The sequence below is a fragment of the Chenopodium quinoa genome, unplaced genomic scaffold (genome assembly GCF_001683475.1).
Source record: "Chenopodium quinoa cultivar QQ74 unplaced genomic scaffold, ASM168347v1, whole genome shotgun sequence".
NCBI classification, from domain to species: Eukaryota; Viridiplantae; Streptophyta; class Magnoliopsida; order Caryophyllales; family Amaranthaceae; genus Chenopodium; species Chenopodium quinoa.
In genome coordinates, this window is record NW_018744537.1 from 4,811,541 (window position 1) to 4,834,744 (window position 23,204).

General features: G+C 33.3%; 1 protein-coding gene and 1 long non-coding RNA gene across 7 annotated transcripts; both read right to left on the reverse strand.

The window, feature by feature from the left end:
- Positions 1-1,759: 1,759 nt before the first annotated feature.
- On the reverse strand, positions 1,760-9,481 carry LOC110698787. 6 transcript variants are annotated; one of them, XR_002506796.1, is made up of 5 exons: positions 9,115-9,468; positions 7,594-8,828; positions 4,983-5,071; positions 2,367-2,413; positions 1,760-2,132 (listed from the first exon to the last, which is right to left on the reverse strand). It is a non-coding gene; the product is annotated as an uncharacterized LOC110698787 (long non-coding RNA). The 6 variants fall into 6 exon arrangements; XR_002506794.1 differs by having other exon boundaries at positions 4,983-8,828; positions 9,115-9,479; XR_002506797.1 differs by lacking the exon at positions 4,983-5,071 and having other exon boundaries at positions 9,115-9,467.
- Positions 9,482-18,856: 9,375 nt separating this feature from the next.
- LOC110698848 lies at positions 18,857-19,478 on the reverse strand. Its single transcript, XM_021876367.1, has 2 exons — positions 18,966-19,478; positions 18,857-18,874 (listed from the first exon to the last, which is right to left on the reverse strand). Exons 1-2 carry the CDS (start codon positions 19,476-19,478, stop codon positions 18,857-18,859), a joined length of 531 nt encoding a protein of 176 aa, XP_021732059.1.
- Positions 19,479-23,204: the final 3,726 nt, after the last annotated feature.

Here is a 23,204-nt window from a genome sequence, read left to right on the forward strand (position 1 = left end):
TTTACTTGTTCTAACATGTAAGCATTAATTAACATTACTTGATACCCATTAAATCAAGAGTTTACAAAGTTTACGTGCAAATTAGGTAATTGATTTATTTATCATTGTACAGTAACATACTTTTTTCGTTTTTCAACACATGCAACAAATTGACTTTTAATGACAGTAAATAATAAAGGAAACTTGTTTGATGTATTAAGAAATGAAGGAAAACTTTCTTTTACTTATCTCATATATTAATCAAACATGCTTGTCAATGCATATCTTTAAAAAGTGGCGCATCTTGGACTAAAAATAGAGGGGAACAAGATTTCAACCTTAACTTCATCGACCTTATAATTTAAAATATAAATACTTAACCATTGTTACACAATTTTTTATACGTAGTATAAATATTTCAGGCAACATATTCTTTTGTACTCAAGGGGATCTAAGCCCCTATGAGTCTCAATGAAGCTCCATCCTTACACTTTGAACATCAATATATATGCTTGACACATTAATAAGAGTAGTAAAAGTGGTTTTAAAAAAAAAAGAGTAGGAGAAGTTATAAAATTCAATTTTTTGAAAATATAATTTAAAATAAACTCAAGAATATATCACACACTTTTTATTGGGAAAAAAAAATACATATTATTGATTATATTATTTTAAAAATTAATTTAATTTAGAATATTTGTTTTAAGTGTAGTATTCCATGTTTATACAAAAGCTAGTGTTATGTAATTGACTGAGACTGGTGAGAGAGGACTCCTGACTCTTAAAAAGGGAGGATTCGTTGCAAGCAATATGAGATGAAGTGAAGAGAAATAGAGAATCATTGATAAAAAATCTGATTATGATCCAGCCATGAATGACTCATCACTCAAATGTGAATGAATTTAATTAATTAACTATAGACCTCCTCTAATTAAATTCTCAAATTTATTTTCAACTCATGAAGAGTATAGAGCTTACTTCTTAAAGGTTTACATGGACAACATAGTACACTAGTTCATTGAGTAACGTTGTAGCCAATTTAATTAATTTCAACAAAATAACAAGTACTCGTAGTAGTTTAGTGCTAATATTTATTTGAGTAGAAAATGCTTTTCTTTTTTCTTATTGTTTTGGAGGGTAAGAGATGCTTTTCTTAAGGATTGTCTACCATCATAATGACTAAACATCGTGTCATACATTTGATCTTTCCCGCTCATCTCCCCACCCCACCCCACCTCTTTCTTTTTCTTCTTAGAATCTTGTTATATATTGCAAATTTTAGAAAACACATCAAAAAATGTCATATTCCATTCGACTTAATGGAAATTAATATCGAATTCCATCGTCCCATCACATTTCAATTACTCGTCTTATTTCAATAACGTAATCTGAATTAGTAATATTATAAGTATGCAATAACTAATTTATTTTAGATAATGATTGTAATTTTCTAAGAAGTTAACTTAAGATATAAGTAATCCAAACCCTAAAGTCTACCTAATCAAAGCCATCTGGTCACACATTAATTACATGTCCTATTGCAATACTGTAATTTAAACTAGTTATGTAGTAATGTAATTTGAACAAGTAATGTGAGCATACAATAACTTATTCTGAATAATGACGGTAATTCAAATAAGAACTTAAGGTATAATTAGTCCAAACCCTAAATTCGGCCTGTCCATAGTTATCCACGTTAACATATTAGGCATCATACAATTTTTTTGGAGGGGGATAAAGACATCAAATTCATAATAATAAAAAACAAAACCCACGAGGAGAATGAGAAATAATAATAGGTGGTTGTAAATTTATTTATGAAATGTAGAAAAACTAAAAAAGAGGCAGACAAATGAGTATGACCCACGCCTTCAATATTTATTGTACACAGAACTCAGTAGTACATTACATAAACTAACGAAAGCTCCATCACATTAAATCATCAATATCTGATTTAATACAAAAACTATTGTAATTATCAAAGTACAAAAATATGATCAGTGTAACCACCGCCATATATGATTTATGTTAATCTAATGGAAAAAGAAGTTGGTGCACATTCTTATTTCTTTCTCTCTCTTCCTTTCCAACTGTCTCTGTTTGCTTTCAGCCTTTCACCATCTTCCTCCTTAGTCTTCCTCATAATGATAAACCTAACAAATTTGAAACATAATGTACCAAACATTACAAAAGGTCAATTAGCATATGCTCAAGATATCAATTTGTAATAACTAATAAGCATTATTAATATGGCAACAGGCATCAACCGACTGCCGTCTTATTGTAAAGGTTTTTTATCTTAGCGCGGCTGTGTACGACAGCCCCAAACCTAGCAACATTGCCTGGGAAAGTGGTTACATGGATATAATCAAGGTTTTCGATCTTACCGCGACTATGTATGACACTATGACATCCCCAAACGCAGCAACATTACCTGCAAAAGTGGTTACATGACCATTATCATGTTTGCAACTGTGCTTGAGATTAATGGGGTGATCTCACAGTTTTGACAATAAGTGAAGCCAGCAAAAAAAAATTAATGACAATAATTGGGACTAATTATGAGTGCCGTGACGGTAATTCTTATAAGCAGTTAATGAAGATACTGGCAAGATCATATATTTAATAAATTTCCTAAGTTCCTTTTCCTTTCAAGAAACAATCTAACTTTGTTATTGAGGTTCAACAAACAGTCATTAGTTGATGTCTTGAAAATAAGATATGATGGTTGTTTTGGACAAGCAGATGAAAAACTACCCACGTACCAAACTTAATTATATGCCTTTAGATGATAAAAATGATGATTATGAATGTGCAAGAGATATTTAGGGACCCTGCAAATAAAAGACAAACAATGTGACCACAATTTAACAAAAGAAAAAGGGCTTATAGGAACAATGGCTTTGATGATTGTCCTTGCATATATATGTCACTCATTCATGAATGCAATCACAGGCCACAATAGCTCAAGTTTCAAAGGAAATAAATTCTTCAACCTATATTTGTCCCTTCATATTAATTGAAACTAATAGTAACAACCCTCCTCCCTGCCACAAAAAAACCTATTCCTTGAATAATTATTGGATGGTCCTGGACCAAAACTTCATCCGTCCATTAGATCATTACGACACGTTATTAAGGTCTAAATAACATTGATACTAATTAATGGCATTGCATATCCATTCGCCACAGCCAGAACAATTTCCGTGGTATTCTCCATAATCCTAGACTAACAGTGTGTAAACAGATATGGAGAGAGGGAAAGGAACGGAAATAGACGTATAAATTTTCCTTTCCCAATCAAGAAAACATATCCTAATGTTAAAATGATTAGGAAGGAAAACACAAACCCACCACTTACCTTCCACAGCCAATTATATAAACTCGAACATTTTTAGTCCCTTTCTCTTGACACTAATAGCATAAAAACCTATAAGTTTGATATAGTCCCCAACCTAACAAGAATTATATAAGGTTTCAAAAGGTGGTATCTATCAACATGGTGAAAAAGCAATATGAATATTTGCTAAAGACAGGTAAGGATACTAAGGAAATATTGATATATAAGAAGCCTTAGGTCAAGTATATGCAGCACAACAGGTACCTAAAAGAGATCTCATCTGAACAAAATTACACTTATTCACCTACACAATTACTTTAACTCCGAATATACTCATCAAGTTTGCATATGCAACGATACCAATCAAACATCAACACAAATTACACAATACTTGTGAGCAAAGAGCAACAGAGACAAAGAAAGGAAAAAAGTTGTTATGTTAATGTAATTCAGAAAGGGTGAATGTAAACATAAACGTTGAGAGCATGACACCAGAAAAATAGAAAACGTAAGACAGTGAAAGAAACAATGGTTTAAGAAAGTATTGATGCTTGTACTACGGTAAAGTAAGCTAATTAAGGTGACAATTTTTATCACAATCAACATCTATTAAGATTAAGCTCAAAGTGCAAATTCCGTGTTCCGCAGAAAGTGTAGCAAAACAAGTAATAGTTTCGGACACGAAACGCCCTTCGATCTTTTGCCAAATTCAAATTTTTATCTCATCTTTCCATTGTGGGAATATGAGTTTCCACAGCAGTGATGATGCTTTTAGTTTTCATGATGCTCATAATTAATAAAGATCAAGTAGGCAAAGATCATCTACCAGTCCCAACTAACAGTCCAATTCAGTCAATATTCCAATGAATAACTCCTAATCATAACCCAATCCCAATACCAGAACTTATTAGATTACAAAGTAATTATTACTATACAAACATGTAAAGTGTATCTCAGTAATCTCACTAAGCAATAAATTGTATACAAACATGTAAAATGCAGTATGTACACTACAGAACACTGAATATTATAGTGGGAGCTTCAATTTATAGCATCCAGCAGCTAGGAAACATTAGAGGGTGGGCCTAAAGATACCAGTTGCTGAAGGCCCATATTTCGTATGCAACCATAATCAAATGCCAATTTCTGATTGCAAGCATTAGTGCTAGTCAAGATATTACGCACGAAATGAATATACCAAATGCTGCAAAAAGACATCTTGCACAACAGAAAACACATGCAATTTCCTTCACTATTTGCTACATTTTCCCAGGATTATGAGCAATAGTTATAGAATTTAAGGATTTTATCAGAGCAATGGGATAGAAAACGGATGAGATGCATATCTTTACACGTATGGAAACCAAAGACAATTTAATGTTCAAATGGTCAAAACTTGAATCACAGCCTGACAGTGGAGAGCTAGTGGCCCAGCCATTAGTTAGGTTTCTCTCACAAGCCATCTTTCGTGAAAAACAAACGTGGCATCTCACAAGCCATCTTTTGTGAAAAACAAACACGACAAAGGTAATTTTAGCATACAATAAAAATTTGCCTGTTTAAGCATGAATGAGAATCCTATTCATTGTGCCCTTGTGTTGGTGCATGTGAAATAGTAGTAGTAAACATTTTAAGTTCAATTAAAATTATGAACAAGACAAACCTTTTACAAGCACGGGAATTAAAAATTCAAGCTCTGTCTGGCACTCTGGCACATTGAATATGCTGTAATTTTAGCCAAGAACCTAATATCTGTACATGGTAATGAAAGGTATCAACTAGCACAATTCAGCACACACACACCAACAAAAAAAAAAAAAAAAAAAAAGAGGCAGGTAAAGTTTTGCCATTTAGACTAATACTGTCAGGCAGCCAGCTAAAGCTTATATATTTTGAAACATGTAACTGCTTGAACAAAGTTGCATATTGTTTTGGTTAGCTTTAGGTACAGAAACTAATATTCCGTATTAAGCAATTAAAAACCAGCAATATCTGAAACTAAATTTTCACCAATTTAAAATGCTAATATTGGGGTTCTGGAAAACTGGAAATGCATAGATCAAATTGATGAACTACCCAATTTCTGAAAGCTGGTACCAACATTTCCACAGTGAAAACATTTCTATGAGCTTATCAGTGACCTTATTTTTTTACAAACTATAAAGAGTTCAAAGATATATGTTCTCAGTTCCCAGTATAAAAATAAATAATTCCTATTGAACTATACTGTAAAATCAGGTAACAAATTTGTTTATCGTAATTGGACCTGAGTTGGGTGAAACTTTGGCTAAAGATCACTCATGGACTGGAGAAAGGTAGAAGTGGAGGGTGATACACAGATTGTGATTCAAGCCTTGAAAGAGCAATGTAGGCATGGGGGCGACTAAGCTACCAACTTATTTTTGAAGGTGCCTTAGCCCCAAGGAATTTTGATTCCTTGTCTTTCTCTTTTTGCTTTGGTGACTGTCATGAGGCTGCTCGCTGTCTAGCTAGATTGACGTAACTAATATCCCGGGACAATCCTAGGGGTTGCCAAATTTGCTTATCCGCAATTCTGAACTTGATTCATTGATCTGAATCGCGGATCAGCACTGATACAAATCAGACTAGGGCCACTAGGCAGCCAAATTTGGTTTTCTTCAAGAATTTAGTAGTAGTTGGTTTGCTTAGTTACTTGACCTAGCTGGTATTCTACATTCCATAATAGTGATCAGTTCCAGGCCACACTGGTTCTAGCTAACTTCCTCTTTATCTACTCTAGTAAAGCGTAGTTAGAGGCCTAAACCCAAAGGCTCCTTTCACACTCTTTATAGGCCACAACATCATATTAGGTCTGGGTAACATAGGTTTTGATATTAAACATGTATGATTAGAAAAATTCGATACATTTGAAAGTCAAAGAAGAAAATAGATGCACAAAATAATTGCAGTTGCAATATATTGCGTATTTTCCCCATAACTACCGAATGAAGAGCATAATACAACCACCTGTTTTGTATCTCAAGATGTCACAATTCTTACTCCTAAAATCCTAAGTGCTCAAAACTAACACATGGGCTATTCACATATATCTTTGGGGAGTACATACCTAAGAAACAGAAGAGGTGTAAGGGTACTATGAGAAAAGATGTCAAATATTCTAAAATTTATAGTCTAGGAGGAGAAATAATAGAAGCTATAGATATTGAGTGTCCAGTGATAATCCTGATAATTTAGAAACTTAAATTATAAATGATCAGTCAAGACACAAATCAGAATAGCCAAAGCTCGTGTGAACAAGCATGAGCATCCACTGACCATCAGCATGGGAGATTCGAATATAGGTAACATGCAATCATATGAACAAGTTTTTGGGTCAAGGAATTGCAGTCTAGATTGCTAGACAGCTTGGAGGCAAAATTTAGTAGAAACCAACCATCATATTGTAGGATGTCAGATTACAGAGTCTCATACTTATATCTCTAAAATACACTTAATTTCCATTGTCCAAAACTAATAGTCGTTTGTTAATCCATTCACATTCCCAGAGGGGACACGTCAACGCATAAAACATTCACCAACTCGCCATAGTTTGAAATGTTTCTATGTAGTAACAAAATGTACGAAAATTTCAAATGGCACACTATTTTGCACCAAATTTGTCTAATCACAGTCCTACTGTAATTTTGACTAACACCAGTGATATCAAATTTGATCATTTAGAAAAAAGAAAGAATTCCAACACAGGAAGAAAATTCTGACAAAGTTAAAGATTTAATTAAGCATTTTAATTAGTGTAATCAAAGTCTAAATAGGTTCTTTCTTCATCACAATAACACTGCATGAAGCAGCATAAAAACATAACAGACGACGATTGTTCAGTAACAAAAAGATTCCTATTATCAGAAAATCCTGTCAAAAAATGTGGTCTGTCTGTGAAGAGTGTGAGCTAAGACATTAATAATAACAAGTCAGAGAAAACAAAATAGGCTACTAAGCACTACCTAGCATGAGAGTTTAGCTATTTTCATTATAAACAGGCAAAACTATAAATAGATGACGAAGTTTCTGTCTGATGAGTACTGCACAGAAATTGTTGTAAGGGTTAAGATAGAAAAGGTGTTAACAAGTTTGCAATAAATACTGCAATTTTCACAACAAGAGTTATTTCCTAACAAAATTTGAACCACGCCAAGAACAGGAAAAATACGAAAGTATAATTATAAATTCTGACATTAAAGTCAATACAGTAGAGAGCTGAGAACTAGAATAATTCTCCATGGGACTGAGATTACCTGCACCGATGACGCTGGTAAGCATAACAATCATGAGAGGATTGCAAGGTCAATTCTCCTCGTCATTGATGCTAAAATTTCTCAAAATTACAAGCACTGGTATATACCCTTGTCGCTTATTCAGTTTTAAACTCAAACAAGATCAAGCACCTGCAGGATACCATTGCTTCTCAACATGAAAATTTCAACAATTTATCAGGTAGCCACCAATAAAGGCAGCTATTGACAGCCCAAATTCACCAAGCCAGATCAATAGCCTTAAACAAAGTTGCTACCATCCATTTGAAATCGAAACTTTAAAGACTCCCAATACCAACAAAAGGCGTGGCTGCTGGTCATCTTATAAGCACTGTACTGATGTCAACGCATCCTCTCAGAGAAATAGCAGTCTAGCACTACAATAGAGTTACTACTTCCAGTAGATTTGTTGATAGAGCATGTTTGAATAATGAGATATAATCTTAGGTCCTCAAAGGCATAGGATGAACTAGCAGGCAAATAACATATTCCATCCGTTCATCTGAAGAGCTTGGCAATAAACAACATGTCCAGGGAACTCATCACAACTGTCCACCTTAACAAAACGTCTATAAAACAACAATACTGAAAGGATTTTAAAACGAGAATCTTGAAATGGGATAGCTGCAGCAGAACTTCGTTCAATCCAAACAGCAGTGGAAAGAAAATCCTTCATTTAAATTTAAAAATTCTGAGAATTGATTTTAGGATTTGAGTATTTTCTCCATCACAAAGATCTCACTTTAAGGAGGAAATTAAGTAACCCAAAAAGAGAAAATCACAACAGTCTAACCACCAGTTGCTACTCTACTTCATATATCCCCTTTAGCCCCTGCATTCACCCAGAGCAATACTTTCTGATAGTTAAGCACCTCAACCTGTCAATTCTTAACCACGACATAATTCTGCTTATCATGCCAACAAATTAATCAAGGAAACTAAACCCAGTACAGCCACATTGTAGTTAAAATCCAATGGCATATTGGCATTCAAGCAACTACACACAACGGCCAATAATCCTCGGTTCTGTATAAACATATATGAATATCTCCATCATCAATAAAACTCGATCAAGAACTCCATAAACCGACCGTAATGATGATTACACAAACAATATCAGATTAATCCAATAACCAATTAATCACAATGGCAATACTCAAAATCGTAAAATGTCGTTTCACTGGACCAAATACAAGCATTCAATCCACAACTTGAACCTAATACAAGACAAAAGCCAAAAAAAAAAAAAAAAAGGTAAATTGTTTAGGGTTTTAATATATATCAACAAAATTAAACTACTGGATTCGAAAAACATAATGCTCAGTGAAATGAAAACTGGAATTCGATAAGAAAGATCGTGTAAGCAAATAAATTCTTTGTTTAAAGCAAAAGAACCCTAATTTCTAAATTAAATCAGTTTTACAGTACTAAATAGAAAAAAAGTTAATATGCAATTTCGAATTAGCTAAATTGAGGTAAAATCAAGATGAAGAAGAAGGTTACCAATGTTCGAAGATTGTCGGAAGCTGCATTGCATCGCCCAAAATTGGCTGGCGATGTTCGTCGGCGACGAGACAGCTCCATCAATGTGTTTTCAAACTTATGTAAATGATCATATTGATGATAATAAAAGTACTGTACTTCTAATTGTTCCAATAAAACCTATTCCCTCCGTTTTCTTAACAGAATCTTCCGCCCTTAAAAGTTAAAATTAACAATTACTCAAATGTTGCACTAGGTTTTCACATTCATACTCCCTCCATCTATCTTTGTAGAGTTCAAGACCCACTACCAACACTTGAAGGGTGTTGTTCACGTGGTTTATGTTTTGTTTAAGTGGAAATATCTTCCCATCTGTCAAAGCTTGTAGAATAAGGCAAGTAATAGGTAGTGTGTTATATAAGTCATAGCATGTTTTTTTTGTAGAAGTAGCACAAGTAGAAAAAAGGTACTTACTCTAAGGTTTTGAGAGAAAACATAAGAGAGTGAGTAGTTATAGTCAGTAGCTTGTGAGTGCGAATACTAGAGATCTTGTGAGCTTATTAAGAGTGTTTGTACATGTGGTTTGGAAGGCTAAATACAATTGTTGATTGTGTTTGAAAAGGGTAACAAAGTTACCCATAAATTGCTTGTGTTGTTTTTTGTTGTTCTTTGGCATTGTTGTTTGTTTTTTGCTTGATTTCGAACCCGAATTCTTAACAAATTAGTGTCAGAGCGGAGGTCGTTTCGGGGGTAATTTGAAGGCCAAAGACATATTCGTTGAGGTAGAAAAGGTGTGGGAAAGTTGTGGTAAGCTTGGGTATTGAAAAATGGGTGATTTGTCAAAGTATTCAATTCCTTTGTTTGATGGAAAGATGAACTTTCAAGTGTGAAAAAGTTCAGTTGAAGACTTGTTTGGTGCAACAAGGTCTTGATGATGCTCTTGAAGAAGAGAAGCCCACTAACATGGAGGATGTTAAATGGACATCAAAGAAGAAGAAGGCAGTGAGTACAATCCGACTTGCGATTGCGTCGGAAATCAAGTACAACTACCTTAGCGAGACGAATCCTAAGGCGTTGTTGGAGAATTGAAGCAACAAGCGGTGTATGCTTCGAAGTCCTTGACAAACAAACTTTGTCTAAGGTGGCAGTTGTATCAACTCATGAAGGAGGATAATACAAGTATGCAAGATCACATTAATATGTTTAATCAATTAGTTTGTCAATTGTTGAATGCCGATGAAAAGATTTTGGATCAAGAGCAAGCATTTTTGTTGTTAGCATCTCTTCCTAAAGAGTATAGAACAATTGTTCAAACTATGGTAGTTGGAAGAAGTGAGATTACTCTTGATCAAGCTTTGGCAGTGTTAAGAGAAAATGAGAGGTTAATGACCAAAATTGATGGTGAGAAGAAGTCATCGGAGTATGGGCTAGTTGCGGAAGGTTCTTATCGGGGAAGAACTCAAGAGAGGAAAAAGGATGGCCAACGAGAAAGGTCGAAGTCTCAACCAAGGAAAGACTATAGTGACTTGGAGTGTTACTATTGTCACAAGAAGGGCCACATTCAATACTCTTGCAAGGCCATGAAAGAAGACCTCAAGAAATTGAAATCCTTGACGATGAAGGAGACCGAAAAGGAGGGGGAGGCATCTTTTTCTCATAGTGATGAGAAAGATGATGACCAAATCTTCTTGTTCGAAGAAGAGGGAAGTAGTAATGGAGGCAAGTGGATCATATCATGGATACGGGTTGCTCATACCATGTGTGCTATGACAAGAAGAAGTTCAAGAATTTTAAAGCTTGTGAAAATGTTTTGGTGCTTCCAAATGAAGAGAAGGTGCAAGTTGAAGGCATTGGAGAAGTGGAGGTTGTGACACATGATGGTCTCAAAAGAAAGCTTGGAGGTGTGAGGTATGCTCCTAAGGTTGGTAGGAACTTGATCTCACTTGGTAGGCTTGAGGCAAGAGGTTGTTCCATCAAAGCAATTGATGGACAAATGAAGATTTGTAGAGGGAATTTGGTGGTCATGAGAGGTTCACGAAATAGAAGGAACTTGTATGAATTGCAAGAGTGGAATGGGAAGGCTAAGTCCAACCATGAAGTTGAAGTAAAGAAGTCATCAAAGAGGGTGTAATTCATGAATGATTTGCACTGTAAATCATCATAGAGAAGAGTGGATTCAAGGTGTTCGGGGTAGTGGTCTTGAGGGGGAGATTTGTAGAGCGAGTTCAAGACCCACTACCAACACTTGAAGGGTGTTGCTCACGTGGTTTTTGTTTTGTTTAAGTAGAAGATATTGTAATATCTTCCCAACTATCAAAGCTTGTAGAATAAGGCAAGTAATAGGTAGTGTGTTATATAAGTCATAGCATGTTTTTTGTAGAAGTAGCACAAGCAGAAGAGAGAGAAAAAACGTACTTACTCTAAGGTTTTGACAGAAAACATAAGAGAGTGAGTAGTTATAGTCAGTAGCTTGTGAGTGCAAATACTAGAGAGCTTGTGAGCTTATTAAGATTGTTTGTACATGTGGTTTGGAAGCTTAAATACAATTGTTGATTGTGTTTGAGAAGGATAACAAAGTTACCCATAAATTGCTTGTGTTTTTTTTTTGTTGGTATTTGGCATTGTTGTTAACAATCTTATATAATATAATAATAATATATATATATATTATTATTATTATTATTATTATTATTATATATATATATATATATATATATATATATATATAGGATCATGTAAAAACAAGTGTTAAACTGAAAACTGAAAACTTTTAATCTGAGCCGTTCATCAAATCGTATGGCTGAGATTTGTTTCCTCTTATTTTCAGACATATCTGAATTTCTCTCTCCTCTTTAATTTTCACAGGTTATTTTCTCTCTCCACTCTCTTCTCTCTTTTCTTTCGTACTTTTTCTCTCTTCAACTAGCTTCTCTGTTTTCTCTCTCTACTGTGTGTTTCTCTTTCTTCATTCTCTCTCTAAATGCGGCGGAAGGAGGAAGGCGGCGAGTTTGGTGGATTCGAGTTTCAGGAGAAGCGGCTAAGGTATTTTTGGAGGTTCGATTTGATTTTTTTAATTTTTTTGGTTTTTTGATATCTCGAAAATTAGGTTTTCGGTGCATGTCTGATGTTAGGGCTTCTTTAATGTTTAGTTTCTAATCCGTGTTGTTGTTATGTTATTGTATATTGTGGAATTTGCTGGAACTTTGATTTGATTTTCTCAATTTCCAGTGAGATTTTGCGACTTTTGCTCATCAATTTTTTCGACTTTTTTTTCATCAATTTTGTTCGATTTTGTTTGAATTTGCGATTTTCTGTTCGATTTTGTTCAATTTAGTTCGATTTCCTGTTTTACTAATCGATTAACTTTAGTTTCTTCCTTAATTTCATTGAATCGAAAAAAAGGAATTACGTTTAATTTAGGCGAATTTTGAGTAATTCGAAGTGTTTTTAGTGGATTTGAAAATGAAGAGCCTGTCTTTCGAGTTGGATTAGGTGATGAATTCTCACTTAGTTTGGGCCTCGGGTTTGGAATTTGGCTTGGCCTTGTCTGAATTGTCTCTGAAGTTGGCCTTGAAGCTGGCATTGAACTTGGCTGCAAGGATTACATGCATAGACAAGCTGTTAATCATTTATGTAATTAGTATAATCATGCAAAGTAACATGTCAGATTTGGCAGAATTATGTAATGGAATAACCAATACAACTAACATGAAGTATATGAAACATAGGTTTCTTACATTAGAAGGTGCAGGGACTTGTTTGGCTTCAGTGCTTTTGATCAGCTGCATTAACTCCAAATGTTCGTGATATGCTATCTCCCTCTTAATTGCAAGCTCAGCTGAAATCTCATACTTACCCCTTGAACTACCCATATTTTAATTTTCAAAAGACTGTCAAAATCAGATTACCAGGAAGATATGGAAGAAAAGACTGTTAGGATATTATATATAGTCTGAGTGTCTATGTAGTGGGATCTCAAAGATGGTGCATATATATTTTTCTGATGAAGAATATGGAGGCTATTCTTGTGATTTGTTTTATTTGTCCTTTGGGAGATTGTATGTATGTATTCCTTTTGCTCCTTTTGGTCTGGCACGTAGTAATATCTATAGGTTATTGAGTAGGCCCCTGTGGGGTTTTAATATACTAGAGTTGTTGAGGTTGTACAATGCTTTCAAGACCATTTATAGAATGTTTGTCGAAGGGTTTAGCAATTGAGACCCTCATGTCATGGACACGAAATGAGAACCAGATCCTATTGGCTTATTAGTTTGAGGCTTGTTCTTGTCCCTAGCTTATAATTTTTAGTGATGATCATAAATCATTCACCCTTGTATAAAAATTAATTATAGATTGTAGGTCCCTATGTCATTATAAAGGTTACTATATTATTCTAATTCTGAATAATTCTGAATTGTTATAATTTCTAATTTACGTGTTATAGGTACAATAATTCTGAATTGTTATGGCTTTGCTCAACAATTGTACTATGGGTTGGTCATTGTATATATTATATTCGTAATAATTCTGAATGATTTTCTCACTTTTTGTTCATTTTTATTCGATTTGGATTAGATTGTATTCATATGGTGAGAACTAGAGGTGGTGCGACTTTTAAAAAAAGGAGAGGCCTTCATAGCTCAACAGGAGTTAATTTGCAAGATATAGGAGGTATGATGAATGTTTGATTTTTTGATTATTATACCTTAATATTCAATTTTTTGAATTATATGATGTTAATGTATTGGAGTTAACTAGTAACACCTGTTAATATAGCTAGTTGCCTCTGTTATGATAGACTCCTAATACTATAGAATGTAGGTCCCTATATCAATATAAAAGTTATTATATTATTAGTTCCCTATGTAACTGAAAAAGGTCACTAGATAATGACAATGATTATTATTTAAGTTATTATATTGCTATATTATAATTATTTGCTAGATAAAAATGAAGATAAGTGTATATATAATTATATGCTTGAGTGTTTTTGGTATGCTTATTCTTATTTAAATTATTTGTTTTGCATGTATCAATCTCGATGATGAAGATGAAGAACATATTGATGGTGGAAGCAAAATGATTGATGATGATACTAACAGAGATAAAGGGAAAAAAATAGAGACTGTCAAAGATGTTGAAATTGATAAAGATGCTTGGATTAGTAAGATGCCAGGGATGCCAAAAAAAAGGATTGAAAAAGAAAACTATCACTAAGAAGGGGAATGAGTCTTGTTCTTCACATGCTATTGTTTTGTCAGCTAAGAAGAGAAAGTTGGATAAAAATGAAGGTCGTAAAGTGAAGAAAGTGAAGGCAAATAAGGATAAGGAAATTGTGATTCATGGGCAAGAATCTGTAATCATAGATGGTGATGTACATATGTAAGTGATTTTTTTTTTTTTTTGAAGTTTTGTTTCAAAAAAAAAGGTCATTATGTTATAAAAAGAAGCAACTACGTAAAAATAGTCTTTAGATGTTATGTTTTATTAATATTATTGTTATATAGTATATTTAAATATAATACTAGTGACATGCATTCATTTTTACTTCTTTTGTTATACCTTCTAGACTTGGTAATTTTATTAATAAATACTTTGGTTTCTTATTTTCTCCTCCTTTTTTTTTCTTTTTTTATTAACCTGTTATTAGGTATCTTTGTTATTTTCTTAATGTGATTCTTTCTATGATACTAATTGTTTATCTTATCGTATGTCTTATTACAGGGTGCAACGAGGATTTAAAACACGTTGTAGGCCATTTCATTTAGTAGAGATGATTAAATTTGGCTTTGGAGGTTTGTTATCTTTGAAGGTGAAACGAACTGCAACTAATATGCTATCATGGTTGGTAGATTGTTTTGATCATGGTAGTTGCATGATTACTACTGATAGTAAAAAGGATTTTGTCGTGACTGAATTTGATGTGCATGATGTTTTTTGCCTTCCTTGCAAAACATCTAAGAAAGTTGAAGAAATTTCTCGTTGTGCTAATGTCATCAACCCTGATTATGATTTAAAGGTTAAATGGAGGTCTCATTTTGGTTTTATGGGTGAGAATGATCAGATTCCTTTGGGTTTTTTGGAATCTAAGATCCCTTTACTAATAGATGGCAGGGAAGAATTCAGACAACTTTTTATCATGCATGCTTTTTCAAGTTTTTTAGCACCTACGTCCAACAGAACTGTGGATTTGAGAATTGTAAAATGTTTGGTTGATGTTAATCAAATAAGAACTTATGATTGGTCAAAATATGTCTTAGATAGACTTTGTGAACCTGTGAAGAGCTACAAAGAAGGAAATATAGAATAGTTTTGTGGTTGTGTTTTGATGTTAGAGATTATCTATTTTCATCGATTGAGGTTTAGGAATGTTGTGTTAAATTCTACAATACCTTTAATTCAACATTGGATTGATGTGAATATAAGAGATAGAATTACAAAAGAAAAGTTGTCTAAGGGTTTTGGGTGTGGCATTCTTGAGTTTGATACATATCCAGTGAGTGAGAAGTTTCAATTTGAGGATGGACAAGTTGTTAATAATCAATTCAAGGAAGCTCCTGAAAAAGAATCTATTGTTTATGAAGGTGTTCGTAGCAATGTTAAGGGTGTTATTTAGTTTGAGCTACCTGCTAGTTCAAGGTCTAATGAGGAAATCCGTCCAAGCGCTATTGATGTAAGTTTTTACCCTTTAATTCTGTGTTTTTTTTTGTTTTTTTGTCACAAATTATTTTACTAAATCTAAGTGCTACATTTTTTTTTTCACAGGAAGTTTATGAGAAGTTTTTGCTCATGAAAAGAGATTTGGAAGTGGTATCAAACTTCTACATGGATGAGTTGAAAGTCTTATTTCAGACTCGTAAACTTAATGATGCTTCCACTTTGACACCTCCAATCTCCCAAACTGATTTATTCTTTATGGATCCTCGTGTTCATGAAATTGTTGATGAGATTGTGTCTCTTGTAAGTTGGGTAAGCAAAGTGCCTAATGGTTTGGATGATGCTGATATTGATGATAATGGTGCACCTGCAAAAGAGATTAATGTTGTAGTTGGTGAAGTTCCAAGGATAGGTTTTGAGCATGTTTTGAGTAATGGAAAATCTAAATGTTCCCCTGCTATGGATGTTAGTCTCTTTGGTGATAAAGTTACATATGTAACTCAATATATGAAAGTAATAAGGATATGAAGGTTTTGGATGTAGTTGTCCAGGAACTTGTTGACTATTGCATTAGTGATTACCATGGTTTCGATCTTAAGTAAGTCATGTCATTGTTCTTTTTGTTATTTATTTTTCAAATTTTAATAATAAGTGACTATGCTAATATACATGTGTCTTTTTATTCCCTTGTACAGTGAGTTGTTGGTATGTTTTGGCATCCCATTTGAGATTACAAGGAATGAATTCCTTTCATTAGGTGAACCGACTATTGCTATATCTTCTGGTATTATTGATTGTTGGGCTTTGTTGCTTAATGAAAACCAGAAGAGTAGTGCACATGGCCCTCAAAAACTATATTTTGGTGTCCCTCAAAGTGTAAGTATCTTTCGGCTATTTAGCTACTATATTATTATAAAGGTAGTTGTTCATTATAAAAAATTCATAAATTAATTTCACTATGTAATGAAAACAGTCACTATGATTCATAAATTAATTTCACTATGTAATGAAAACAGTCACTATGTAATTCAAGTAATCACATTTAAAGATAATAACTCTACCTTCTATATGTTTTAATATTTATTAATGTTTGATCTTTTTTGGGCTTTTTTACTGGAAGTTGCAAACAAAGATAGTAACACACAAGACATTGACAAGCTATTTGACATTTGGTCATGATGGTTGTTCATTCCTTGCAATGATTTTGATATTGCAAATTTTGAGTTGGTAATACATTGCAAATGTTGACAATCATTTTTAGGATATGCTGCATGGAACCTGAAGTATTATTATATTTTGCCTAGAGTGATATGCTGAGTACTTTTCTTGATCAACGCCTTCCTCAAAGTAATGACTCAGTGAAGAACATGGTTGAGTATACTTTGGAGTCACCTTCTCTAAATTGGAAGTCTGGAAAACAGAAGAATAATGATAGTGGCATATATACTATGGTCAGCATGCTTTACTTTGATAGAGCTGATGAGTTCAACTGCAATGTTTTGAAAATGGTTATCTCGTCTCATTTTTTTTATTTGGCTCTCAATTTTTATTATATTAACTATTTCCTCCATGAAATTTAACTAGCTTTTTTATTCTAATTTTTGCTTAAATTAATATATTAGGTTTCAACTAGACCGGCATTGAGAGCTCAGATTGCTGCTACTCTGGTATTGTCTGATATGAACATTGTCAGAGATGAAGTTCTTAAAAAGCTATATGAATTCAGATTAATAAGGAGTCAAGTTGCAAAAGATGTTTTTAATGGGATGAAGAAGAAAACAAAGCAAGGTAAAAAGGAAAAGAAAGTATAGGCAGGCTAACAAATATGTGGATGAAGTTTTTTGCTCAGAATTTTTTTGCACAAAAGTAGGAAATCTAATGTAATGATGTAGTTTGCATCAACAAATGGATAATCTAACGAATTTGTATAAGTGTTAATGTAGAACAATATGATATGATTCCAGTTCATACAAAGCTTTTGAATTGGTGGTATTGGTAGTTATTTTGATATGTAATCCTTAATTGACATTCAAGAAGTTTAGTGAAATATATATTAGTTATAAATTGGGCGCCTATGTTATAAAAAATGGTATCTATGTTATTTAAAAAGGTATCTATGTTATTTAAAAGGTTTCTATATTATAAGGTCACTATGTATTTAAAAAGGTATCTTTGTTATTTAAAAGGTTTCTATATTATAAAGTCACTATGTATTTAAAATGTTATTAGTTCAATGTGTTATATATAATTAAGTTATAATGCAAAGTTATCACCATATTCATTATTCTATTTTGTACACATATGTGACAAGTTTTCAAGGACCTATGATAAATATGTACCTAAAAATGCCTAACTTTTTTTTTATCTCTTAAAAAAGAAAAAAAAAACTTGAAAAAGGATATTATATGACTTTTTATAGTCACTATGTAAGTAAAATGACATTATATGAGGTAAAAATTTCCAATTACTATGCGATGCAAAAGGATCACTATGAGATGCAAGAGCGTTACTATGTGATTAAAAAGATTTCTATAATAATTTGTCTCTATCTAAATAAAAGGTCACTATGTAAGGTAAAAGTGTCGTATATATATTAATCTATTCTTAAGCTATTCAATTAGTATATCAATTAAAAGAACGAGCCCCTCCTTCCCTAACTTTTTATTGGCTTAATCGATGTGGGTTAGAAGAATTGTTAAAATGTGAGTATTTTTTTATAACGGTTGCTATATCATAATAAAGGTCATTATATCACTAAAAAGGTTACCACGGAATAAGGTTCCAATACGATGAAAAAAAGTCACTATGACATTAAAAACACATGTTATAATATAAATTGAAGTTATCATATGCCAATATGTCACTACATCAACATAACAATATAAAGGTCAATAAAAAGTTTAATAATAAAAGGTCACCCTATCAATAAAATTTTAACAATAAAAGGTCCATGTTTAATATATGTGAAATAATAACAGTCACTGTATCAATAAAAAGGGCACTATAGCACTATGTTCTTTCTCTCCTCTCATCTCCTCTATTTCAGCACTAGGCCGTCAGTAGCTAATGTTGCTTCTTGTAAATATGAAGTCGTTTTGCAGCCTTTCTACTCTTTTTTAAAATCCTGAAATCATGTACATGAACATATATAAAGAGAAAATCTAGTGGGAAGTAAACATAGTACAAAATTTATTTATTTTTTCCTAACAAAATACCTCATTCAAGTTGGAATTTTTTTGCGGACAATTCCGACTATCATGGTTTGTTCTCTGACCACAAGTTCTACAAAGTCTATCTTTCCTTTGGCTTTCCTCAATAGCTATCTCTTTGTCGGATTTTTTCCTTTTCCCACTACCACTACCTTTGTTGGAAGACTTGTTTGGAGGAAGAATATCAACAACTATGTCATTAGATCCAACAAATAATTCGATGTGTTTATTTTTTGCCTCACGTTTATCAACTGGACTTATAGAATCTAAGTCTTTCATCTCATTTTCAAAAGATATTAGCTTAGACAACAATGACTCAAGGTATTCAACTTTTTCCTCACAAAGACTTACACATGAAAAAAACTTGTACCATAAATCACCAACTAGCTTTTGCTTCTTATCCTTCTCTGCCCCATCAAACAAGTTGTTTAAGCCAAAAATTGGTTTCTTCATAGCTTCTTTAGTCCAACAATGCAAAACATATTGCCTTGGAATCTCAAATAAGAACTTTCCTTTCATGACAAAGAGAATGTGACGACATTATATTCCAACAGATTCAAACATTTTACAAGAGCATGAAGCATCATTAGAACACAAAACATATGTGACATGATAGCTTTTTTTCCTTGTGTTGTCAACAATTCTATATTGCTCAATCCCTTCTTCTTCTTTGATGGTAACACTACTTATACCATAATTGTACAAAGCATGCTTGAACTCCTTTTGGAATATGTAAAATACATTATGAGTGTAAACTAATGCAACATGCTTTTCCAAGTGCAGGGGGGTGACAAGTTGGGGATGTGTAGTTTTTGAAGTAGCATTCAACTTGTCTTGTGTGTGCCTTTGAGCATCGATTGCAAATTCATAGCGAAACCACAACTCAACCAATAACAAATGTTGATTGGTGAAATTAGTGAAAAAGCTATTTTCACTCTCTGATCTTTGAGTTGACCTTAAAACCCTACCCATAAAAAGGTCACGAATGTAGGAAGGAATCCACATATTCCTTATATTATACATATTTTTAAACCAATCTTCATTCACTAAATCAAATTCAGACATCACAGACTGCCAACCAATTTCAAATTCTTCTGGTTCAAGGTCTCTATTCCACACAACAGAGTTCAGTTTATGAAGAAAGTCAGTTTCTAAGCATAATTTGGGCCCTACCTTTTGTGGCACTTTTTTCATAATGTGCCACATACATAACCTATGTTTTGCCTTATCAAGAACTTTTTTCAATTGCCACTTTCATTGCAGGGTCTTGATCTGTCATGATACAGGTAGGCTGACAGTTATTCATCGCCTTTAAGAAAGTTTCAAATAACCATTCAAAGGATTCAATATCCTCCTTTGCAAGTTAGCCTATCCCAAAAGTTACACACTTACCATGGTGATCAAGACCCGTAAATGGGGCAAAAACCATAGAGTATTTGTTGGTGTCAAATGTTGTATCAGATGTAATCATATCACTGAACAACGAATAACTTTTTCTACTAATTGCATCTGCCTAAAATACTCTTGTCAAGCGTAGATGTTCATCCATACAATGCTCATTGAAAAAGGCACCTTCACTGTTTTCAGCTTTATCTTTCAAATTGTTTATAAACATCGAAGCATCTTTCTCTTGTATGTAAGCTTTCAAATCTCAATTAAAGTTCTTGAAATCATTCAATGTTGCACCTATATTATCATAGCTACCAAGATGTTCTTTCATCAACTTATAAGACTTGTTTGGACCAATGTTCAATCTAGAGTTGTCAAAAATGAATTTTTTCTGGCCAAATTTAAGGTTTCCAACATTTGCCAAAAAATTCATTGTGTTGGGAGAAGCAAGATTGTGGCTATGAGATTCATGAAAGACATAAACCATCCATTTCCGTCTGAACGTTCTCTAAACCCAATCATTGCATTACATCCAACACGATTTATAGTTCTTTTTTTAGCTTTAGGCTTTTCATCTTTCTTAGAAACTTTTGCTTTAGTTTCACCATCCTTCGTAAACCCTTGTTTATTACAATATAAATATTTCAAGTATACTTTATTACTATCTTTAATTCTCTTTTCAGTACCTAGTCTTACCACAAACCCACCAAATCTAGCATATCGCTTATAAAAATCAACACCTTTAAGTAAGGAATCAAAAAGCATACCTAGTGTAGGCTTTAGCTCAGGGGGACAACACGGTATAAACTCTTTTGTTCCTCTAGGAGTGTAACACACACTTGGGCCCTTTAGTGACGGCAAGTTTTCAGCAACATTGGTAGTTGTAGATGTATTTGAGCAACTACCTTCTTCTGATTCCTCTTGCATTATTTGCATATAATATCAAATAATATGTTTTAAAATGGGTACTATAATAAAATAAATATGATCCATTCCATGGTGCAACTAACTGAGCACCAACAAAACAGTCTACAATATATGGTTATGGTATCATAAAAAAGAGTTACTATATGGTATTGAGCAAGGTGTTAGTCATTAAGCAAATACACAAATACCTTATGTGCAACAATTTCTCCTAGTGTCTAATATCATATATCCAAGAAAAAAAAAACTTCAATACAAAAAAAAATATTTATATTGCAAATTATATTGGTTGAATCGTTACAAAAACGAAAAAAGAGCATAGAAAAAAAAATGAAAGGATTAGGATTGCCAGTAAGTAAATAAGAAGTAAGCATCATAAGTTAAAGTATATACTTAAATGAAATCAATAACTCCTCCTGTTGTTTCAATGCTTTAAGGATAGACAAAGGAAGTGTGGTACATGCAAACTACGAAGGCTACATTGTTGATGAGATTGAAACTAAATTTGAAACTAAAAAACAGAGCAAATAAAGTCATTCAAGCAAAATCACAAACACCTTATGTGCAACAATAAAAACCTTCACAGATGAAATGATTGAAACTTGTAACTAGAACAATCAAGGAAATAATATCAAAATAGCATATTTATATGAAAAAATCAACATAATATAAACTTAAATTCATGAAAAACGAATAAAAATCAAACATGATACATAGATAGTGATTTCAGCAACATTGATAGTGAAACGAATTGGATGAAAAAAAAATACCTCAGAATAGATTCGTCAATTTGATCTAGCAATTCGTGATTCTTAATTGAAAACTTTTCATGGAAATTTTGATAATTAATCAAGGAATTTTTCGTAACAAAAATTGGGGGAAAAAGGTTAGCTGTAGGAGAGAAAAAGCTGAAATTTCTGGGTTGTATTTCAACCGTGAGATTATCTCATTAATCATCAACGGTTGAGATTTGTTGTTTTTAGTTTTCACCATATGCCCTGTTTTCAGCGGAACCCTCCCATATATATATATATATATATATATATATATATATATATATACACTTAAGTAAAACATTTTAATTTAATAAAAACTTACAATAATTTATAAAAAATATTTTAAATTATATATAAATATATAAATATTTTAAATTATATATATATATATATATCGGATTTTTCACCATATACCACTGAGTTAAAGCTTAATTCACCATATACCATAGAAAACTTTCTAATACACCATATAACCTTCAGTTTTACGAAAATTTCACAACTTGCCCTTTCCGTTAACTCAGTTAGTCATTAACGTTAATTGTGCCACATGGCAGCTTATAATTGGTTCTTAATAATATTCTTTATTTAATTAACTAATTTTAGAGAAATTATTTTAAATTTTTTTTAAAAAAAACACCACCACCTTAGCCATCGCCGCCACCAGCCTAGCCCTGACCCTACCCCCAGCTGGCCGGCGATCGTCCCCCCTCCCCGCTGGTGAAATTCCTGACCCCAGCCACCTTTCCCTCCGGAATTCCCAGCCACCACCTGCGAGTATCCCTATCCCTCTCGAATTCCCAAGCACCACCTACGAATTCCCCTTTCCCTCCCGAAATCTCCAGCCACCACCTTCGTGCGGCAGCCTAAATCCACTCCCACACGTCGCCGCCGCCTAACTTGCCGAAAACCACCACCCCGAAACCCTAAAACACCAAAATCGAAACCCTAGATTTTGGTTTTAGGATTTCGACATACGTGGTGGTTTAGTTTGGGGTGGAAATGGCACCAATACGGGCGAAATTGATTCGTCGGCGCGGGGGAGGGGGGTTTGGGCGCTGACCGATGGTTAGCGAAGGGTTCTTCGAGGGAGATGGGCTGTTTTGTGACCGGTGGTTCGATTGTTCTTCTAGGATTTCGCTGGTGGTTCAAGAGAAAG